Source organism: Canis lupus, chromosome 9 (genome assembly GCF_011100685.1).
Source record: "Canis lupus familiaris isolate Mischka breed German Shepherd chromosome 9, alternate assembly UU_Cfam_GSD_1.0, whole genome shotgun sequence".
Classification (NCBI taxonomy): Eukaryota; Metazoa; Chordata; class Mammalia; order Carnivora; family Canidae; genus Canis; species Canis lupus.
In genome coordinates this window covers 36,147,228-36,169,324 of record NC_049230.1, presented here as the reverse complement: position 1 = coordinate 36,169,324, position 22,097 = coordinate 36,147,228, and the positions used below count along the sequence as shown (strand labels likewise).

General features: G+C 38.1%; 2 protein-coding genes across 3 annotated transcripts in view; one reads left to right on the top strand and one right to left on the bottom strand.

The window, feature by feature from the left end:
- The window catches only part of USP32 (ubiquitin specific peptidase 32), a 217,917-nt gene that overhangs the window by 107,782 nt on the left and 88,038 nt on the right, over window positions 1–22,097 (bottom strand). The window lies entirely within an intron of this gene.
- On the top strand, window positions 15,840–21,502 carry LOC102154094 (glyceraldehyde-3-phosphate dehydrogenase-like). The gene is made up of 2 exons (XM_038549480.1): window positions 15,840–15,852; window positions 20,460–21,502. Exons 1-2 carry the CDS (start codon window positions 15,840–15,842, stop codon window positions 21,500–21,502), a joined length of 1,056 nt encoding a protein of 351 aa, XP_038405408.1.

Here is a 22,097-nt window from a genome sequence, read left to right as displayed (position 1 = left end):
TTTGTGAAATGATGTTAAGTGTCTCCCTTTTCTTCCTCTCATACATCTTGTTATTGTACTCAGCCAAAAAATACACTGTATCTATTCTAAGGTACATATATCACTGGCTTACACACTGAGTATTCTTCTTCTTGGAGTCTTTATCAAGGCCAAGGTCCTCCCCTTTAAAAGCCCCAGTGTCTTAAGAATGTTGTGTAATTTCAGAATTTCCTTCAACATCTGTAAAACTTACATACATTTTTATTTCAAAAATTGACATTCTCTAAGTGAATGTTCAGAAATGGAATGGCAATCATATTACAATATATAAATGTATCAAATTAACATGTTGTATACCTTAAATTTACAATGTTATATCAAATATATTCAATTTTTAAAGTAAAATAGAGACCCCAAAAGACATTTTTTTACACTCTTAGAAATGAGTATTATAGTAATCAAAAATTAAGGAAAAAAACTATGCATAAGAAAGGGACAGCAACAACTATCACATAAATTCATTCATTTGACAATTCTTTAGAGTGCCTGGGGTGATATTGTGATATAATAAGAAATACATATTTGGTCTTCTTCCAGGTTCCTGATGCAAGAGCTTCTAAAAATCCTTCCTGAGTGATGTAGGTGAAAGGAGCATCTTTTGTTATGCATCCAATAAACGCCTTTCATTCACTTCTGAGTTTATGCTAATGAGGTGACTCCTGGTGGGCCTTTACAAAGTTTCAGAATGTAAGCTGGTAGTCAGGGGAAAAGATATGATTAGAGGACTGAAATATTCAGCATCACTCTCCAATTTCCAGGAAAGGGAGAGGAGCTGGAAACTGAACTAATCGCCAATAGCAAATCAATGGCCAATTATTTAATCAATCATGCCTATGTAATGGAACTTACAGTGTTTGGAGAGCTTCAAGGTTGGTGAACATATCAAGGTACTAGAGGGGTGGAGCACCCAGAGATAGCATGGAAGTTCCCCTCCCTGCCCACCCACATCCTTTACCCTTCCATCTCTTTCCCTTTAGCTGTTACTAAGTTGTAGTCTTTAAAATAAACTGATAATAGTAATTAAAGTGTTTTCCTGAGTTCTGTATGCCACTCTAAACAAATTATCGAACCTCAAGAGGGAGACATAGGGATCCTAGATTTACAGCCAATTGGTCAGAAGTACCAGAGGTCCAGGATCTGTGAATGGCATCTGAAGTCGGGGGCAGATCAGACCTGTGAAGTCTGCACTAATTCCAGATACTCAGTATCAGAACTGAATTGAATTGAATTGTAGGACACCCAACTAGTGTAAAGACAGTTGACATACTGATTTATATAAGGGAAAACACCCACACTTTGGTGTCAGAAATGCCATGTTGTTTAAAAACAACAACAACAAAGTAACCTAGTATTTGCCACGCAGAATTTTTATTTATTTATTTATTCATGAGAGAGAGAGTGGCGGGGGGGCAGAGACACAGGCAGAGGGAAAAGCACACTCCCTGCAAGGAGCCTGATGTGGGACTCAATCCGGGACCCCAGCATCATGCCCTGAACTGAAAGCAGACTCTAAGCCGCTGAGCTACCCAGGTGTCCCAATAAAACGCGTGATTAAAGAACAGTTCAAACCCAGAGGAATCTACAGAATCAATGCAATCCCTATTAAAAATACCAATATCATTTTTCACAGAATTATATAAACAATATTAAAATTTTTATGGAACCACAAAAGACCCCCCAAAAGCCAAAGTAATCTTTTTTTTTTAATTTTTTTTTAAGATTCATTTATTTATTCATTGAGATGCAGAGGGAGAGAGAGAGAGGCAGAGACACAGGCAGAGGGAGAAGCAGGCTCCATGCACTGGGAGCCCGACGTGGGACTCGATTCCGGGACTCCAGGATCACGCCCTGGCTGCAGGCGGCGCTAAACCGCTGCGCCACCGGGGCTGCCCAGCCAAAGTAATCTTGAAAAAGAAGAACAAAACCAGAAGTCCCAGATTTCAAGATATACTACAAAGCTATAGTATCAAAACAGTATAGCACGGGCATAAAAACAGAAATATAGATCAATGGAACAGAATAAACAGCCCAGAAAAAAACACATACTTAAATGGTCAATTAATCTATGACAAGAGAGTCAAGAATATACAATGAGAAAATGATAGTCTCTTCAATAGATGGTGCTGAGGAAACTGGACAGGTGCTGAGGAAATTAGACCACCCTCTTACACAATACACAAAAATAAAATCAAAATGGATTAAAGATTTATATGTGAGACATAAAACCATAAAATTCCTAGAAGAAAACATAGGCAATAATTTCTTTGACATTAGCTGTTGCAACATTTTTCTAGATGTTTCCTTAGGCAAGGGAAACAAAAGCAAAAATAAACTATTAAAACTACACTGAAATAAAAAAATCTTTTGCATAGTGACAGAAACTATCAATAAAAGAAAAGGCAATCTACCAAATGTGAAAAGATATTTGAAAATAATATATCTGATAAGGCATTAATATCCAAATGTATCAAGAACTTATACAAATTGACACCAAAAAATCAAATAACCTGATTAACAAATGGGCATGGGGCACCTGGGTGACTCAGTCAGTTAAGCACCCAACTCTTGATCTCAGCTCAGGTCTTGATATTAGGGTCACTGAGTTCAAGCTCTATGTTGGGCTCCACTAGGCACAGAGCTACTTAAAAAAAAAAAAAAAAAGGCAGACGATCTGAAAAGGCATTTTTCTAGAGTAGACATACAGATGGCCAATAAATACATGAAAATATGTCCAGCATCACTAATCATCAGAGAAGTGCAAATCAAAGCCACAATGAGGTAGGTATATATCACCTTACACCTGCCAGAATGGCTAAAATTGAAAACATAAGAAATAACAAGTATTGGCAAGGATGTGGAGAAAAAGGGAGCTCTTGTACACTGTTGGTGGGATTATAAATTGTGTAGTCCCTGTAGAAAAGAGTATGAAGGTTCCTCAAAACATTAAAAATATAAATACCATATGACTCAGTAATTCCACTACTGGCTACTTACCCAAAGAAAATGAAAACACTAATTTGTAGAGATATATGCACTCCTATGCTTACTGCAGCCTTATTTATAATGGCCAAGTAACCCAAGTGTCCAATGACAGATGAATGGATAAAGATGTAGTGTACACACACACACACACACACACACTCACACATACACACAGAGAATATTACTTAGCCATAAAAACGGGATGAGATTTTGCCGTTTGCAACAATATGGATGGACCTAGAAGGTACTATGCTAAGGGAAATAAGTCAGACAGAGAAAGACAATGATTTCACTTATATGTGGAATCTAAAAAAAACAAATGAATAAACAAACAAAAAGCAGAAACAGATCCAGAGATACAGAAAACTGATGGCTGCCAGAGGGGCAGGAGAAGGAGGATGGGCAAAATGGGTGAAGGAAGGGGAGTGGGAGGTACAAGCTTTCAGTTATAGAATGAATAAGTTACAGGGATAAAAGGTGCAGCACAGGCAATGCAGTCAATGGTACTGTAGTAACAGTACTGTATGGTGACCAATGGTAGCTGCACCTGTAATGAGCAGAGCATGATATATAGAGAAGTTGAATCACTATGTTGTACACCTGAAACTAATGTAACATTGTATATCAACTATACTTCAATAAAAAATAATTCAAGAAATAAAACTTAACTTAGTCAATATGATAAATGAAAATACATTCTGTATTAAGTGACATTTACAAATATATTTAATAGCACTCTTGAAGCCAAAAACTGTGTATCTCTGACGCCACTGATAGAAAAGTCTAGCAAAAACTAGCCTAGGGAGATGGCTTCAGATCAGAACATAAAAAAAAATTAATAAAATCTTAACAAAAATACTTTATGGAATAACTATTTTAGTTGACCCCGCATAAACTGAAGGAAGGTAACAGCAAAAATCCTCTATCCCTGAGGCAGGGGTAAAAAAAACATCATAGCCCTAGACCTTTAGAGATCCCCTACCCCTGGGGGATAGATGGAATCATTGAGAAAGTCTCTGGGGATACACTGTCTGCCTATAACTGAAACAGAAAAACAGAAAACAGATTGTGTCTCACCCTAGCACTCTCATCTACTTCCACCATTGTGTTAGCAAACACTGAGGAATAAATAGTATCAGTCTATTGCTGGGTAACAACTAAGAAAAGAAGATTCAAAGCTGAAAGGAGAGCAGACATTAGAAAAATCCTCTGGTAGGGTGCCTGGGGGGCTCAGTTAAGTGTCCAACTCTTGATTTAGGCCTAGGTCATGATCTCAGGGTCCTGGGATTGAGCCCTGGGCCAGGCTCAGCAGCTCTCAGCAGGGAGTCAGCTTGAGATTCTTTATCTCCCTCTGCCCCTCCCTCTACTCGCACTCAGAGGCTCTCTTACAAATAAATTAATAAATCTTTAAAAGAAAAGAAAAATCCTCTGGCAAATGAGACTCTACCCTAGAAAAGGTAAGCCTAGCCTGGAATAGCATATGACACAATAGCATAGCAATACAAGATCAGATTCAACTACAAAGGAAACTGACTCAACTACTCATGCTAAAAACCTAGCCAAGCATAAATACTATTTCCCTCAGTCTCTACCATCCAGTATAAAACATCCATCTTTCAACCACAAAATGTTGTTACACAAGGAAGCAAAGAAAAAAAAAAAAAAAAAAAAACACCCTGACAAAGGAAAAACAGGGGAACAGAGTTCAATAAAGCTTTGGAATGGCTCAACAGTATGTTCAAGAGAGTCAAGTAAGAGAGTCCACAATGAAACAGAGGGGAAAATATGTGCAGATAGGAGGAAACAATATAGAAAATCCAAGAGCAGTGAGACAAATGATTTAACACACGTGCAGCTGAAATCCTAGAAGTAGAATGCAGAAGAAATATTTGATGAGATAAATGCAGAAAATTTTCCAAAATAGACACAAAACCATAGAAATAAGCTGTTCAGAGAACAAGCAGGATAAATTATACCTCTAAACCCCCAAAACCAACTAGAGAAACCATACTCAAACTACTCAAAACCAAAGGTAAAATCTTTAAGGTACCCTGAGGAAAAAAGACATACTACATCATTGAGAGAAACATTTCTCTTTGAAAACTACATAAGCCAGAAGACAAGGAAGTGATATGTTTACAACACTAAGAAGAAACAACTGAGAATCCTATCCTCAGAGAAAGTATCTTTCAAAAAGAAAGGTCAAACTGACTTTTTCAGGAAAATGAAAACAAGTCATTATCAGCAAAACTGCACCACATAAAAAGGGGAAAAAATACTTTAGGCTGAAGGAAATAGAAATACCAAACCAGATACATGTACCTATAAAAGACAAAAGAATAGGAAATGGCATCAATGAAGGTACATATAAAATGTAGTTGTCTTATTTTTAATTGCTGTAAAAGATAATTGGAATAAAGGAATAAGAATAAAAATGTAATGTGTTTATAGCATGCTTAAAATTAAAACATGACAGTAGTAGAGAAGAGGAGAGAAAGGAACTGGACACATTGTTGCATACTATACATAAAATGCTATATATTATATATCTCCATCTTTATACTGTCAGTCAACAAGAAACTACTTAATCACAGCACTATAGTGTTTAACCTAACGTAAACTCCATTAATAAATGATTATTTTCATAATTATAAAAACAATAGACAACATCTAAGCACTTATTATGTGCCATATAACTGTTGTGATGCTTTAACAGTATTAAGCCTCAAAATGATTCCATGAGGAAGGCATTACTGCTGTCCCCATTTGTGGTTGAGAAAAACTAGAGCCCAAGGAGATAAAGGAACTTGTCTGAAGTCATACATTAATGAATTGGCAGAGTCAATATTCATACTCTAGGCAAGACAGTTTCATGAAACTGAACTCTTAACCACTACATAGTTCTATAATGCAGTTATATACATTCTTTAGTATTACATGAAATGAAAACCATCATCAGCAAGATGACATCATTTTGGTGAAATCTACTGAAAATTAAACTACAAAATTCCAAATGATCACAAACTCAATATATAAGCACTATGTCTTTGGCATGCCCTTTCCCCCTGCTTTAACTTATGATGGAAGCTCTTCATTTCTGACCACTTACCTGACTTTAATACAAAGAGAGGAAAGTAGTGAGGGTAAAGTTAATCAAGGAATTTTGAGTAAGATAGGATTTTCAGTTTTGCAAATATTTCTAAAATGTAGAAGATTTTGTTTTGAATAGATTTGGTTGGAATGCTGGAACTTACTGGTATCTCACTCCCAAAATATAAGAACCTTCCAAAACTACCAAGTTCGAAAGTTTATCTGACCGATGAAGTAAAGAGCCCAGGAAAATCACATTTCCTGAATTCTAAGGCATATGTATTTTCCACCATTTACATGTTCCAGAAATCATCATGCATCTAACACATCTAATGAGTAATATCTTTTTTATCCTCAAAAAGTTATTTTTAAAGCAATGGTTATGTTACAACTGACAATGCTTTAATATTTATGAAATACTAAGTGCCATGCTCATTACTACTCAGATTTGTTTTTAGGATTTGGGGATAGTGAGGGTGCACAGGACAGAAAGGGTATTTTGATGCTACTATTAAAAAGCACTAAGCATTTATTGTTATTGTAACTCATAAGGTCTTTATTTAAAAATCTCTTGGGGGATGCCTGGGTGGCTCAGCAGTTGAGCATCTGCCTTTGGCTCAGGGCGTGATCTTGGAATCCCGGGATGGAGCCCCACATCAGGCTTCCTGCATGGAGCCTGCCTCCCCCTCTGCCTATGTCTCTGCCTCTGTGTGTGTGTGTGTGTCTCTCATGAATAAATAAATAAATAAAATCTTTAAAATAAATAAAAATTTAAAAGTAAAATAAAAAATAAAAATCTCTGGGATGGGGCACCTGGGTGCCTCAATCAGTCAAGCATCTCCCTTTGGCTTGGTTGTGATCTTGCAGTCCTGGGATCAAGCCTCACGTTTGGGGACCGACCCTATTTCTCCCTCTCCTTGCTTGTGTTTCTCTCTCTGTCAAATAAATAAATAAAACTTTAAAAAAAAAAAAAATCTCTTGGGAGTATCTGGGTGGCTTAGTCAGTTCAGGGTCTGACTCTTGATTTCAGCTCAAGTCTTTTTTTTTGTAACATTTTATTTATTTATTCATGAGAGACACACACAGAGAGAGAGAGAGAGAGAGAGAGGCAGAGACACAGGCAAAGGGAGAAGCAAGCAGGCTCCATGCAGAGAGCCCAATCTGGGACTTGATCCCAGGTCTCCAGGATCACACCCTGGGCTGAAGGCGGCGCTAAATTGCTGAGCCACCCGGGCTGCCCAATTTCAGCTCAAGCCTTGATCTCAAAGTTGTGAGTTTGAGCCCTGCACTGGGCTTCACACTGGGCTTGGAGCCTACTTAAAAAAAAAAATCTCTTGGGGCACCTGGGTGGGTCAGTGGTTGAGTGTCTGTCTTCAGTTCAGGTTCTGATCCCAGGGTCTTGGGATTGAGTTCTGCATCAGGCTGCCCACAGGAAGCCTGCTTTTCCCTCTCTACCTATGTCTATGTCTGTCTCTCATGAATAAATAAATAAAATCTCAAAAAAAAAATCTCTTTAGTAATTTTCTGTAGCTATTAAAAAATAAAGAATAAGAAACATATTTTCTTAAATATTTGGTAGGCATGAATATTCAGCCTGAGACCTGGCATACTGTTATACTAATGTAGTATAAAATTGATGCTTGTGATACTGATCTCACTAGCCTTCTCTCAGGCAATGATATCATCCCAGTAAATAATACGATTAGGGATCCCTGGGTGGCGCAGCGGTTTAGCGCCTGCCGTTGGCCCAGGGCGCGATCCTGGAGACCCGGGATCGAATCCCACGTCGGGCTCCCTGTGCATGGAGCCTGCTTCTCCCTCTGCCTGTGTCTCTGCCTCTCTCTCTCTCTCTCTCTCTCTGTGACTATCATAAATAAATAAAAATTAAAATAATAATAATAATAATAATACGATTAATTCAGAAGAGAGAGAAATAAATATGCATTTTAAGAGAAAGACTTATTCTATATTCTATATTCTATAATATACCCAGAACTCTTGGCATATAGTTAAAAGGTTAAAAACAGGCAGATGTACCCAGGTCTCCAGACTGAAGGAAAAGTTGTACCATGTTTCAACTGCTGCTCTATGCCCTGGTCCTTCTCCCTCCACTGTCTTCTTCTTCTTTTTTTTTTTTTTTAAAGATATTATTTATTTATTCATGAGAGACACACAGAGAGAGGCAGAGACATAGGAATAGGGAGAAGCAGGCTCCATGCAAGGAGCCCGATGTGGGACTTGATCCCAGGAGTCCAGAATCACACCCTGAGCTGAAGGCAGACGCTCAACCGCTGAGCCACCCAAGTGTCCCTGTCTTTTGGATATACGGTAAGGGTGTCCCACGACTCCGTGGGGAAAGTAGTTAAGTGATGCATACTATTTCATATCACGGCATTTGAAGTGAGAGAGACCTGGGTTTGAACCCAGGCTTTATTAATTTATTAGCTATATGGTCTTGGGCAAGTCACTTAACTTCCTAGGCCTTAGTTCCACTCCATTCCATGCAGATGGGAAGCAATGTATCATGTCTTCTCATTCCAGACCAAGGCTGAAGAGCAGCTTCTCTATGGGAAGTATTATTCTCAGGGCAGAAGATAGAAATCAGACTCCACTTTGTTATAATTAGTAAGAATTAATTTAGCATCAATGAGCTCATGGCTTTTGCCTTGGAAAGTTTCCGGAGTAAACTCTACTACACTTTTTAAACTAATTGATTAATACTCAATAGAACCAAATTTATGGTTTGTTCTTTTTTTAAGATTTTTATTTATTTATTCATGAGAGACACAGAGAGAGAGAGAGACAGAGACATAGGCAGAGAGAAAGGCAGGCTCCATGCAGGGAACCTGATGTGGGACTCAATCCCTGGACTCCAGGATCACACCCTGGGCCGAAGACAGGCGCTTAACCGCTGAGCCACCCAGGCATCCCCAAATTTATGTTTTCAATTTTCATTTCATTTTACATAATTTTCATGAGGACCAATACTTTTCCATTTAAACTTTTAATGAACATTTCATTCATCAATTAGTTTTACTCCATATTAAAATTGTTCTATGCTATCTTTTAAAGATGTTATTTCTTTTCAAAATGAATTTTCTCACATCAAATTTAGCTGCTCTAAATTTGTTAATGAAAAACTGATTTTTCTGGAAATGCCTAGACAACAACAAACTTGCTCTGTGCTCTAAAAAAAAAAAAAATAAGCTCCTATACAGTTTATTCTTAATTTGATATGCAAATATTTTATTATATATCTCTAACAAGATACTTTATTTTTATTTATTATTTTTTTTAAATTTATGATAGTCACACAGAGAGAGAGAGAAAGAGGCAGAGACACAGGCAGAGGGAGAAGCAGGCTCCATGCACCAGGAGCCCGACGTGGGACTCAATCCCGGGTCTCCAGGATCGCACCCTGGGCCAAAGGCAGGCGCTAAACCGCTGCGCCACCCAGGGATCCCTAACAAGATACTTTAAAAACATAACCATACTAGCATTACCACTGTCTTCCTCAAATTCTCATGTTGAAACCCAGTGTGAGGTGGGACACTTTGGAAGATGATTAGGTCGTGAGGATAGACCTCTCATCAATGAGATTAGTCACCCTTACAAAAGAGGCCTGAGAGAGTTTCCCTGCCCTTTCTACCATGTGAGGATACAAGGATAGAATTATCTATGAAGCAGGAAGCAAGCCATAAGTAGACAGTATCATGTGTAGGCATCTTCATCTTGGACTTCCCAGCTCCAGAACTGTGAGAAACAAATTTCTGTTGTTTATAAACACTCAGAATATGGTATTCTTAAACCAGCCCAAACAGACCGAGATGAAAACTAACAAAAATTCCTTAGTATTACCAAATATCTAGTCAGTATTTAAGTTTCCCCAATTGTCTCATAATCTTTTTTAACTTGTTTGTTCAAATCAGAATCTAAAATATATTATAACTGATTGCTAGACTCTTAAGTCTCTTAATATGTATATTTTCTTTCTCTCTCCTTCCAATCCTCTTTTTCCTCACAATTTACTTGCTGAAGAAACCAAGATGTTGGTCTTGAGTAGTTTCCCAAAGTTTCCATTTTGATAATTATATATTCCATCCTCTGTATTTATTGTGCAATGGAAGTCAGTTCCAGTGAACTGATCAAATTTAAATTATATTTTTTTGGCAGAACCCATCTTCAAGCTGATGCTATTGTATCTCCATCAGGAGGCACATAATGACTGCTTATTTCTCTTTTTGTGAAATTAGCAGCCATTGCCCAGACTCACAAATTCATTAAAGGTTTATATACTTCTGCCATCCTTTTAATTGGCTAGAATACATACTTCTATAGAGAGAAAACTCCCCTAATCAATTATTTGGCTATCCTGAGATTTATTTTGTATAGAAGACCCAGGGTGGCCCAATAGTTGATTATAGGTGCTAGGGGTGCTTACTTCTTGAGTATTAGTGATTGTTTCCCAGACTTTTCAGTGGACAGTACTAGAAAATACATCATGAATTTATATTCATACTCCCATTTACTCCCATTCCTTCTTATGTCAACTAAATTAATCACTATATTTTTATATGGATTAAATGTGTCAACATGAACAATGTTTCAATCTACCTCCTAATGGGCATTGATGAACTAAGGTAACAAGGAGGTAGGATAATAAGAAAAAGAAAGTAGGGGCACCTGGATGGCTCAGCTGTTGGGTATCTGCCTTTGGCTCAGGTCATGGTCTCAGGGTCCTGGGATCAAGCTCCACATTGGGCTTCCTGCTCAGTGGGGAGTCTGCTTCTCCCTCTGTTCCTCCCCTCTGCTTGGACTCTCTCAAATAAATAAATAAAACCTTTTTTAAAAAGAACAAGAAAGTAATTCCAAAGATAACTTCAAAACAGAAATTGAGAGCATAAAGCAGGAAAATACTAGGCCTAAATATTTGTAGAAGAGACTTCTAATGCTCTCACAAATATAGTTCTCCTTTCTTGTGGGGCATAAGGCAAGGAGATATTTCCTCATGCTCCTTGAATTGATATGACTATTTGTGGCCAAAGGATTAAGGACAGAATGATATATGCCACTTCTGGGCTAAATACTTAATTGCAGGCAAGAGACCTCTCCCTGGCATGACCACCTCTACCTTGGTGATTTATAAAAGCTCTTTCTGATATGCAATAAAAATGCCATAAGAAATGACACTGCCTGGAAAGTTATATCAACACACAAAGGAGTTGTCACAGAGAATCACCGAACTCCATCAACAGAATATTTATGAGTGAAAAATAACTTTGTGTTATCTCAAGCTACTATTTTGAGGGAAACATCTATTAAAAAGTGTAACATCACTATATTGACTCGCACAGTATTAAAAAAGAAAGGAAAAAGCTAAAAATGAAAAAAAAACTTTCCCAAAGACCCTGATTCTACCAACCTATATCCCTAAAAATTATCTTTACATAATTAATGACAAATACATAACATGAATACACGAAATAAGTCACACTGCATATTGGTGATGTTGAAAGAATAATTCAAGCACACAATAAGACCCACAGTACATAACCTATGGAAACATTAAGTACTTATTTACATAAAACAATACTTGTAAAATTTCAAATATTGTTATTCGAATGCAAATTCTGGTTTTATATACATGTGTTAAAAATATTTTTCCTTTCATTTTTTTTAAGATTTTATTTATTATTCATGACAGACACAGAGAGAGAGAGAGGCAGAGACATAAGCAGAGGGAGAAGCAGGGAGTCTGTTTCTCCCTCTGCAACCCCCTCCATGCTCTAATAAATAAATAAAATCATTTTTTAAAAAATGAAGACAAGGGATCCCTGGGTGGCGCAGCGGTTAGGCGCCTGCCTTTGGCCCAGGGCGCGATCCTGGAGACCCGGGATCGAGTCCCACATTGGGCTCCCGGTGCATGGAGCCTTCTTCTCCCTCTGCCTGTGTCTCTGCCTCTCTCTCTCTGTGTGACTATCATAAATAAATAAAAATTAAAAAAAAAATAAAATAAATAAAAAATGAAGACAACAACATTCAAGTACTCAAGACAAAGTTTATAATATCCAGCAGAGTGGTGGCTGGGTGGCTTAGTCAGTTAAGCATTCAACTCATGGTTTCCACTTAGATTATGATCTCATGGATCAAGAGACTGAGCCCCCGTGTAGGTCTCTGCACTCAGCAGAGAATCTGGTTGAAGATTTCCTCTTCCCTCTGACCCTCCCCCTTGCTCTCATGTGCTGTCTCCCTCTAAAATAAATAAATAAATCTTTTAAAAAATTAGGGGTACCTTGGTGGCACAGTCAGTTAAGTCTCTGATTCTTGGTTTTAGCTCAGGTTGTGATTTCAGGGTGGTGCAATCAAGCCCAGCCTCAGGCTCTGTGTTCAGCACAGAGTTGGCTTGGGTTTCTCTCTCCCTCTCCATGCCCCCAACCCTATGTGCAAGCTCATGCATTTTTTCTGTCTCTCTCAAATAATCTTTTTTCTTTCAAAGATTTTATTTATTTATTTATTTATTTATTTATTTATTTATTTATTTATTTATTCATGAGAGACAGAGAGGCAGAGAGGCAGAGACACAGGCAGAGAGAGGGACAAGCAGGCTCCATGCAGGGATCCTGATGTGGGACTTGATCCCGGGACCCCAGGATCATGCCCTGAGCCAAAGGCAGAAGCTCAAACACTGAGCCACCCAGGCGTCCCAATAAATAAATCTTTTTAAAAAATTTATAATATCCAGGGTGCCTTAAGCATCTGCCTTCAGCCCAGGTCATGATCTCCAGGTCCTGGGATCAAGCCCTGCAGATGGCTTCCTGCTCAGTGGGGAACCTGCTTTTTCCCTCTCCCTCTGCCTCTTCCCTCTGCTTGTGCTCTCTCTCAAATGAATAAATAAAATCTTTAAAGAAAAATGTATAATATCCAGCAGATACAAACAATACTAGATGTAAGAAGAAGGAAAATGTAACCAATCACCAGAAATAAAATCAGTGAAAAGGATGACAGAGATGAGAGGTGCCTGGGTGGCTCAGTTGGTTAAGTGTCTGCCTTCAATTCAGGTCATGATCTCAGGGTCTTGGGATGGAACCTCACTTTGGGCTCTCTTCTCAGCAGGGAATCTGCTTTTCCCTCTCACTCTCCTTCTGTTTTCTCTCTCTCTCTCAAATAAATAAATAAAATCGTTTTTTTTTAAAAGAAATCTTTTAATCATTCATTAAATATATCAATTCTTACATTTTTCTACTACTTCGAAAAAGGGGCTCAAATTCAAACCATTATAAAAGTAAAGTTTTTAAAAATACACCTTTCTAAGAGATCATGTAAGAAATAGACCAATTCCCTCATATGCCTAACCCAAAGTTAGCCTAGAAGTTATAAAAAAAATTAATTAGATTCCATGTTATGACACAGATCATGTTCCAGAATGGTTAAATAGTATAGTAATCAAATTAACCAATAAGAATTAAAGTTAATGGGGATCCCTGGGTGGCGCAGCGGTTTGGCGCCTGCCTTTGGCCCAGGGCGCGATCCTGGAGACCCAGGATCGAATCCCACGTCGGGCTCCCGGTGCATGGAGCCTGCTTCTCCCTCTGCCTGTGTCTCTGCCTCTTTCTCTCTCTCTCTCTCTGTGACTATCATAAATAAATAAAAATTAAAAAAAAAAAGAAAAGAAAAAAAAGAATTAAAGTTAATGTATGCTTACTTTATTTAGACAAGTATTTTTTTTTAAGATTTTATTTATTTATAAATGAGAGACACAGAGAGAAGGCAGAGAGACATATGGGTAGAGGGAGAAGCGGATTCCATGCAGGGAGCCCGACGTGGGACTCGATCCCAGGACTCCAGGATCACACCCTGGGCCAAAGGCAGGTGCCCAACCACTGAGCCACCCAGATGTCCCTAAACAAGTATTTGACAAGATCTCACAATATTATATTTTAGATATTATGGTAAACTGTAAACTTAATGATAGTTAGGGCCATGCAAATATGGCTGAGTAATAATAAATACAAAAAATATTGATTAAAAATTCTGTATCTTCTTTGGAAAAAAAAGACTAAAGAAGTTCTAACTGGACTTTATTTTTTAACTATTAAACATCTTTTTATCAGTGATTTGGATTTGACATAGAAGGCATGTGTATTAATTATGTAAATAACAAAAGTGGGAGGAATGGCTAATAAAATAGGTGACAGAATATAGAATCAAATTCATTTTAGGCTAGGGCAACAAGATTAAACGTATTTAAATTTCTTAGAAACTCAATATATTAAAGATAGAAAAACAAGATTAAGCTTGAAAATTTTAGCTAAGAAAGCTATGACCTTTTTGCTTAAGTTAATACAATTTTATGCTGCATGGTAATGATTAAAGAACTAAATATTCTCCTACTGTTCACTAATCTAATTCCATCTAGAGAACAGCATGGGATTAACCAGTATGCGTATTAACTATGGTTAAGAAGCAGCAGGGGAAAAGGATTTATTCACATGCCTAGAAGGGAAGGTTCCAGTTTCCCAATTCAAACAGCTGAATTCCATCTCTTAAGAGGTAACACCAGCTCTACCACCATCTCTAATGCTAGAAAATGAGGCTGGGACTAGGTCAGGAGAATATATCAAACTATTTCAATGCCCCCAAATTTAAATGGGGTAGACCAGAAACAAAAATTTCATTGAGTTCAAGACATCTACACCTTCAAGTTGATTTGTCACAGCAATTTAAAACATACAACTAGCAAGATAAAAATTTTAACAGTGTAAAAATTTTAACAATGTAAGAGAAATGTTAAACAGAAGATGTTGTGAGTAAAAAACTTATCTCTTTAAAAAGTCATTAGTTACAATGGGATATTATTAAGCCATAAAAAGAAATGAAGTTCTAACACATGCTATGACACAGACAGATTTTGAAAACATTATGTAAAATGAAATGAGCCACACAAAAAGATAAATATTGTATGATTCCACTTATATGAAATATTAGAATAAGCAAATTCAGAGGCAGAAAGTGGAGTGTGGAGCAAGAAGTTGGCGAGGGGAGAGGACTTATTACTGCTTAAGAGGTACAGAGTTTCTCTTTAGGGTGATAAAAACATTTTAGACAAAAATGGTAGTGATGTGCCCATAACACTGTGAATTCAATTAATGCCACTGAAATGTACTTTAAAATGGTGAAAATAATAAATTTTATTCTATATATTTTGCCCCAGATGCTTCTCTTCCATCTCTCAGCTCAGGAGGATCCAGCAAACAAAGTGACTTACTGGAGTCCTGACCTATCTCACTCATCCAGTCCAAGTCTTTAGTGTCATGGAATTACACTTAAAAATTTAAAGACTGACTAATAAAGTAAAATAAAGCCTAACCCAAAAGTAGCCCTTAAATAACTCTCAAGTAGTTCTAGTTATTAAGAAACAAGGAAATCATTCCCAACTCATAAACACACTATCCACCTACAGTTTGTGAAAATGACTGTTTAGAATAGAATGCATTTTCCCTCATAATTAATGATCAGATTTCCCTAGCTAACTCCCAGAATTCTACCTAAATTATAATGTGGCTAAAATACTAAGTAATTAACAACAATAATTATTAGGAATTTAAAAGCATACTATCATGAATGTATGCATTTCTTCTGTGTTATTATGAACTAAATAAGTTTGGGAGCTAGTATAGGAATGTAGTCATCATTTACAAATATTATTTCCAGAGAGATATGCCTGCACCATGAGGTACAAAGGTAATAAAATGACAACATTAATATGCCTTTGCCCATCTCTCCTCCCTTTCTGGGTTCTTCCTAGTTTCCACTGCTGAGATTATCAGGCAGACAAAAAACAAACTAAAAAAAGCAGAGTGAGCAACTGAGACATTATCAGGTCTCTATATCCCAGAAATGATACATCTAGCTAAAATCATATTCACAGAACCTGGACTACCATTCCTCTAAGGATGAGATCAATCAAGCGAGGTAGTAACATGTTTGACTACCCTTTCTGCTCATTCTTTCCTTTCAATTATAGTAGTCCAGTTCCAGTCAAGAAGTAATGAGCCAACTGATCATAGAACACAACTTTTCTGCACTTTTCACATTGGCTACTGGCAATAATAAACCTGCTGGGAAGTCACCAGTGCTAGGGAATAGCTAGTGAGGTGCTGTCACATGCCACCGCTGCCCTGGGTCTTTAAAAAGATTGGGACTCTAACTGCTATTTTGAAGAATGCTGATAATAACTTTGTGCCAAGACAGTCTTCTCTTACTTTTTCCTTCAGTAACCAAAGATACCTATTTAATAAATAAATAACACTCTGGGATATCTTATCAACAAGCAAATTTGAGAAACACTCCACTAAACCAAACACATATTCATTCTAGGCTACAACAACAAAAATAAACAAGTGGGACTACATCAAACCAAAAAACTTCTGCACAACAAAAGAAATCAACAACAGAATGAAAAGGCAACCTATGGAATGGGAGAAAATATTTGCAAATCATATATACAATAACATATGTTGTATGCTATCATACAGTGCAATAGCACCAAAAAACCCTAATTCTTAAAATGGCAGAGGAATCAAACAGACATTTTTCCAAAGACACACAAATGACCACAGGTATATGAAAAGATGCTCAACATCACTAATCATCAGAAAAATGAAAATCAAAACCTCAATGAGATAATAAATTTTAAAAAAGAGTAAATATTTCAATTCATTTTTGTAAGATATATCTTAATTCTGATAGAATACATCAAAAAATGTTAAGATCATTTCTTCTAGGAAGGGAAACTAGGTGGCCAGGGAACTGGATGGAAAGGAGATTTTCACTGTCCTTTGTTCTTTTTAAAATTTTGAACCATGAGAATGTATCATCTGTTAAAAAATACAAACAAGAAAAAGAAAAAAAACAAGCATTTTCCAATTGCCCTCCCACACTATATCATACAGACAGACCAATTGTGGGTGAAAAATGAAGTCATAGTCACTAGACAAGATAGTTTTCTAAGTAAGACAATGTTATACATTTTATAAAAAAGTAAAAGAGCCAACATGACAAATCAATGTATAAGCCTGAAATTTTCAGTGAAACATAGTACTCAAGAACTCTGCAACAAAAAGACAAATCGGCCAAATCCTAGCTCTTCTACTCAGGGATTGTGCGTCCTTGGACAAATTATATAACCTCTGCTTGTTTGTCTAGAAAACAAGATTAATAATAATAGCACCTATACCTCACAGGGTGTGGTGAGATTTAAGTGAGATAATTTACATAACATGTTTAGCATAGTGTCAATTACATGGTAAATAAATCCACAAATGTTAGTTGGAAGGCAACGCAGAAGACTAGCTAACATGAATTTGGATATTTGGACTTGAATCTTGGATCCATGTATTAGCTTTAATACTTAGGCAGGTAAATTAACCACCTTAAATCTCGTATGTCTTGGTAAGGGCACCAAGGAAAAAAGGTTCACAGAGTTCCACACATAAAGAGCTTGAACTTATTTCAAACATAAAAAAGTAACATTTTTCCAGTTCAAGAGAGTAAATACAAACTATTCAGAGCCAAGTAAGTAATGAAAAATTATACCCCCACCAAATATTCATTGTGCATATTACACATCAGACATCAAACAGGGTATGGGAGACACAGTGGAAGAGAAATAACCAACTTAACTGGTCTTTCTTGGCACTAACATTTTGTATGACGTACATTGGAAACAGATGTATAAACTTTCCTTTACAGGTGCTTAATCTGCTTCCTTCCTCTACATCTTCATCTCATTAATAAGTGTCTGGTTTTGAAGGAAGATTTACTTTCTGAGATTTTTAGAAATCCTCTGAGAGGGCAGCCAGGGTGGCTCAGCGATTTAGCACCTGCCTTCAGCCCAGGGCATGATCCTGGAGACCTGGAATTGAGTCCCATGTCGGGCTCCCTGCATGGAGCCTGCTTCTCCCTCTGCCTGTGTCTCTGCCTCTCTCTGTGTCTCTAATGAATAAATAAATTAAATCTTAAAAAAAAAAAATTCTGAGATGTATAATGATTTGATTTAGTAGTGTATCATCCTATTCCTTAAGTATAAAAGTTGCAATAAGGTTCTTCTGAGAACTACCTTCATAGTTAAAAACTGTCTCACCAGAACAAAGAATGTGCAAACTAGAGTAGAATATAGTTACTTGCTTAACCTGCCCTTCCAAACTAAGAGTGTATGCTCAGCACAAGCTCTTCCCAAACTCCTGCCAATTCATGCTCTTATCTACTCTCTTTGGTAGCTTATATTGACGTAAACACTGTACCACTCAACCTTTACATAAATACTATATAACTATGAGAAATGGGAAAAACAAAACCTAACTCAGTAATTTGTATAAGAATGTGCCCAATACTGTACCTACAGCTGGATTTGATTTTATTAATTAACAAGGGCCATTGGAATATTCATTACAAAACAAAGGAGGACAGCTTATAATATTTTCAGTATCATCATTAGAACAATATGACCCACACAATAAATGTATAGTCATTTCTGTTGAAAATCTCAAATTGAGACTTAAATAACCAAAAATACATCATTATATAAACCTATCTCCAGTAGTCAAGGAAAATAGCCCTAACTAAACAAAAATATTTTCAGAGAGTAACAAGTAATAAACCTGGCATTTTAGAACATGGGCATTTATTACCACAATTTCATGGACACATGCCATATGCAGGTTCCAGGGATTAGCACCTGGAAATTTTGGGGGGCATTATTCAGCCTATCACACTCCTATCAGGACACCTATAATCCCAAGAGGATGGGACAAACTCCTTTTTTTACCCTCTTTCTGTTGTCCAATGCTCAGCTCTGGACACAAGCAGAGTAGTGGAAAGTCGTAGCCACAAGAGGGTAACTAAAGTACTAGCCTTCTGAAAGGAGAATTAAAAATGACAGCTTCAGGGAAAGGGAAAGTACTATGTATGGATACTGAGGGGAGGAAAGAACTCAGGAAAGTTGTTTTTGACTCCTGGGTTCACCTCATAACAGCACATCATGCATGGATTGGAATTTAAATATTACAACAAAGTCTGAGAATTAAACTCAGGATAAATCATTGTCCAGGTTCCAGACTGGCCACTGGGTGGTGCACACGTGAAACGGATACAAATAATTGCGCACAGCCTTTGAAAATTCAACTGACATTGGAATCACAACTAAAAGAAGATGGATTGGAACTTGCAGCCTAAATGATCAATATCAATGATCAACAATCTAATACAATGATCTAATACAACAAATATATCAACCTCTCTACAGGATCTAAAGAGACTTAAAATCTCATAACACAATATTAAAAATGTCTGGAATATAATCCAGAATTACTCAGCATATAAAGAACCAGGAAAAGTCAATTTAATTAGGAAAAGATAATCAACAACTACATGAGACAAATATTACACTTATCAAAGACACTGGAGGGATCCCTGGGTGGCGCAGCGGTTTGGCGCCTGCCTTTGGCCCAGGGCGCGATCCTGGAGACCCGGGATCGAATCCCACATCAGGCTCCCGGTGCATGGAGCCTGCTTCTCCCTCTGCCTATGTCTCTGCCTCTCTCTCTTTCTCTCTCTGTGACTATCATAAATAAATAAAAATTAAAAAAAAAAAAAAATAAATAAATAAATAAAAAAAAGACACTGGAGAAGCCATTATAAAAATGACCAAAGAAATGAGGTCAAACATTCACTGTTGAATGGAAAGATAGAAAGTCTTAGTACAGAATCAGAAGATGTTAATGAACACAAGTAAATAGTATCAAAGCATAAGTCTTTATTAAATGGAGAAAAAAATTAAAATATGACTACAAGGTACAAAACAGGTCTACTTTTTCACAAGATGTGTTCAATAGATCTTGAGACTCAAGATGCTGTTTCTTTAAGGTAAAAAAGGTAGATCCCTCTGCAGATCTAAATCACAGTTTTAACACTGTTAAAAACAATGTTCTGGGGTGCCAGGACAGCTCAGTTGGGTAAGCCTCTGCCTTCAGCTCAGGTCATGATCCCAGAGGTCCTGGCATCAATCCCTGAGTCAGGCTCCCTCAGTGGGGAGCCTGTTTCTCCCTCTCCCTCTGCCTGCAGCTCCCCCTCTTGTGCACTCTGTCAAATAAATAAAATCTTTAAAAAAATAAATAAAAACACTGTTCTTAGATGAATTTTTAATAAGCATTACAATATATAAACCAAGAAAATAATTTTGTGATGCAAATCCAATGGCATTTCATTTGGTTCTCTATATTAGTAAATCTTCACAAAAATTTATTTATACAAAATTAATAATGAGGCTCTCTCTATTCCCCATTCAACAGACAGCGGCATCTTCTGGTGCAGTGCCAGCCATGTCCCCGAGACAATAGTGAAGGTCGGAGTGAACAGATTTGGCCGTATTGGGCACCTGGTCACCACAGCTGCTTTTAACTCTGGCAAAGTGGATACTGTCGCCATCAATGACCCCTTCATTAACCTCAACTACATAGTGTACATGTTCCAGTATGATTCTACCCACAGTAAATTCCACAGCACGGTCAAGGCTAGAATAGGAAACTTGTCATCAATGGGAAGTCCATCTCCATCTTCCAGGCGAGATCCCGCCAACATCAAATGGTGTGATGCTGGTGCTGAGTATGTTGTGGAGTCCACTGGGATCTTCACTACCATGGAGAAGGCTGGGGCTCACTTGAAGGGCGGGGCCAAGAGGGTCATCATCTTTGCTCCTTCTGCTGATGTCGCCATGTTTGTGATGGGCGTGAACCACGAGAAGTGTGACAACTCCTTCAAGATTGTCAGCAATGCCTCCTGCACCACCAACTGCTTGGCTCCTCTGGCCAAAGTCATCCATGACCACTTCAGCATCGTGGAGGGCCTCATGACCACCGTCCATGCCATCACTGCCACCCAGAAGACTGTGGACGGTCCCTCTGGGAAGCTCTGGCATAACAGCCGAGGGGCTGCCCAGAACATCATCCCTGCTTCCACTGGCGCCACCAAGGCTGTGGGCAAGGTCATCCCTGAGATGAACGGAAAGCTCACTGGCATGACCTTCTGTGTCCCCACCCCCAACATATCAGTTGTGGATCTGACCTGCCGCCTGGAGAAAGCTGCCAAATATGACGACATCAAGAAGGTGGTGAAGCAGGCATCAGAGGGCCCCCTCAAGGGCACCCTGGGCTACGCTGAGGACCAGGTTGTCTCCTGCAACTTCAACAGTGACACCCAGTCTTCCACCTTTGACGTCAAGGCTGGCATTGCCCTCAATGATCACTTTGTCAAGCTCATTTCCTGGTATGACAATGAATTCAGCTACAGCAACTGGGCGGTGGACCTCATGGTCCACATGGCCTCCAAGGAGTAAGAGCCTCCTGGACCACCAGCCCCAGCAAGAACAAGAGGAAGAGAGAGGCCCTCAGCTGCTGGGGAGTCCCTGCCCCAACTTAATCCCCCAACACACTGAGAATCTCCTGACCTCCAATATACATCCCAGACCCCGAGGAAGGGGAGGGGCTTGGGGAGCCCTACCTTGTCATGTACCATCAATAAAGTATACTGTACCCCTCAAAAAAATTAATAATGAAACAGATATTGTACAAATTAGACTCTAAAAAGTAGATAAAATTTCAGAAAAGGATTAAGATTGGAAACATTAACTGACTTGGGGTTCAAAAAACCCAGGAGTCCCTGGGTTTTAGACTTGGGAGTTATAGAACCCCAATATGAAATATAGATTAGGGATCCCTGGGTGGCGCAGCAGTTTAGCACCTGCCTTTGGCCCAGGGCGCGATCCTGGAGACCCGGGATCGAATCCCACGTCGGGCTCCCGGTGTATGGAGCCTGCTTCTCCGTCTGCCTATGTCTCTGCCTCTCTCTCTCTCTGACTATCGTAAATAAATAAAAAATTTAAAAAATAAAAAAATAAAAAAATAAATATAGATTAGATCCTTTACATCAAC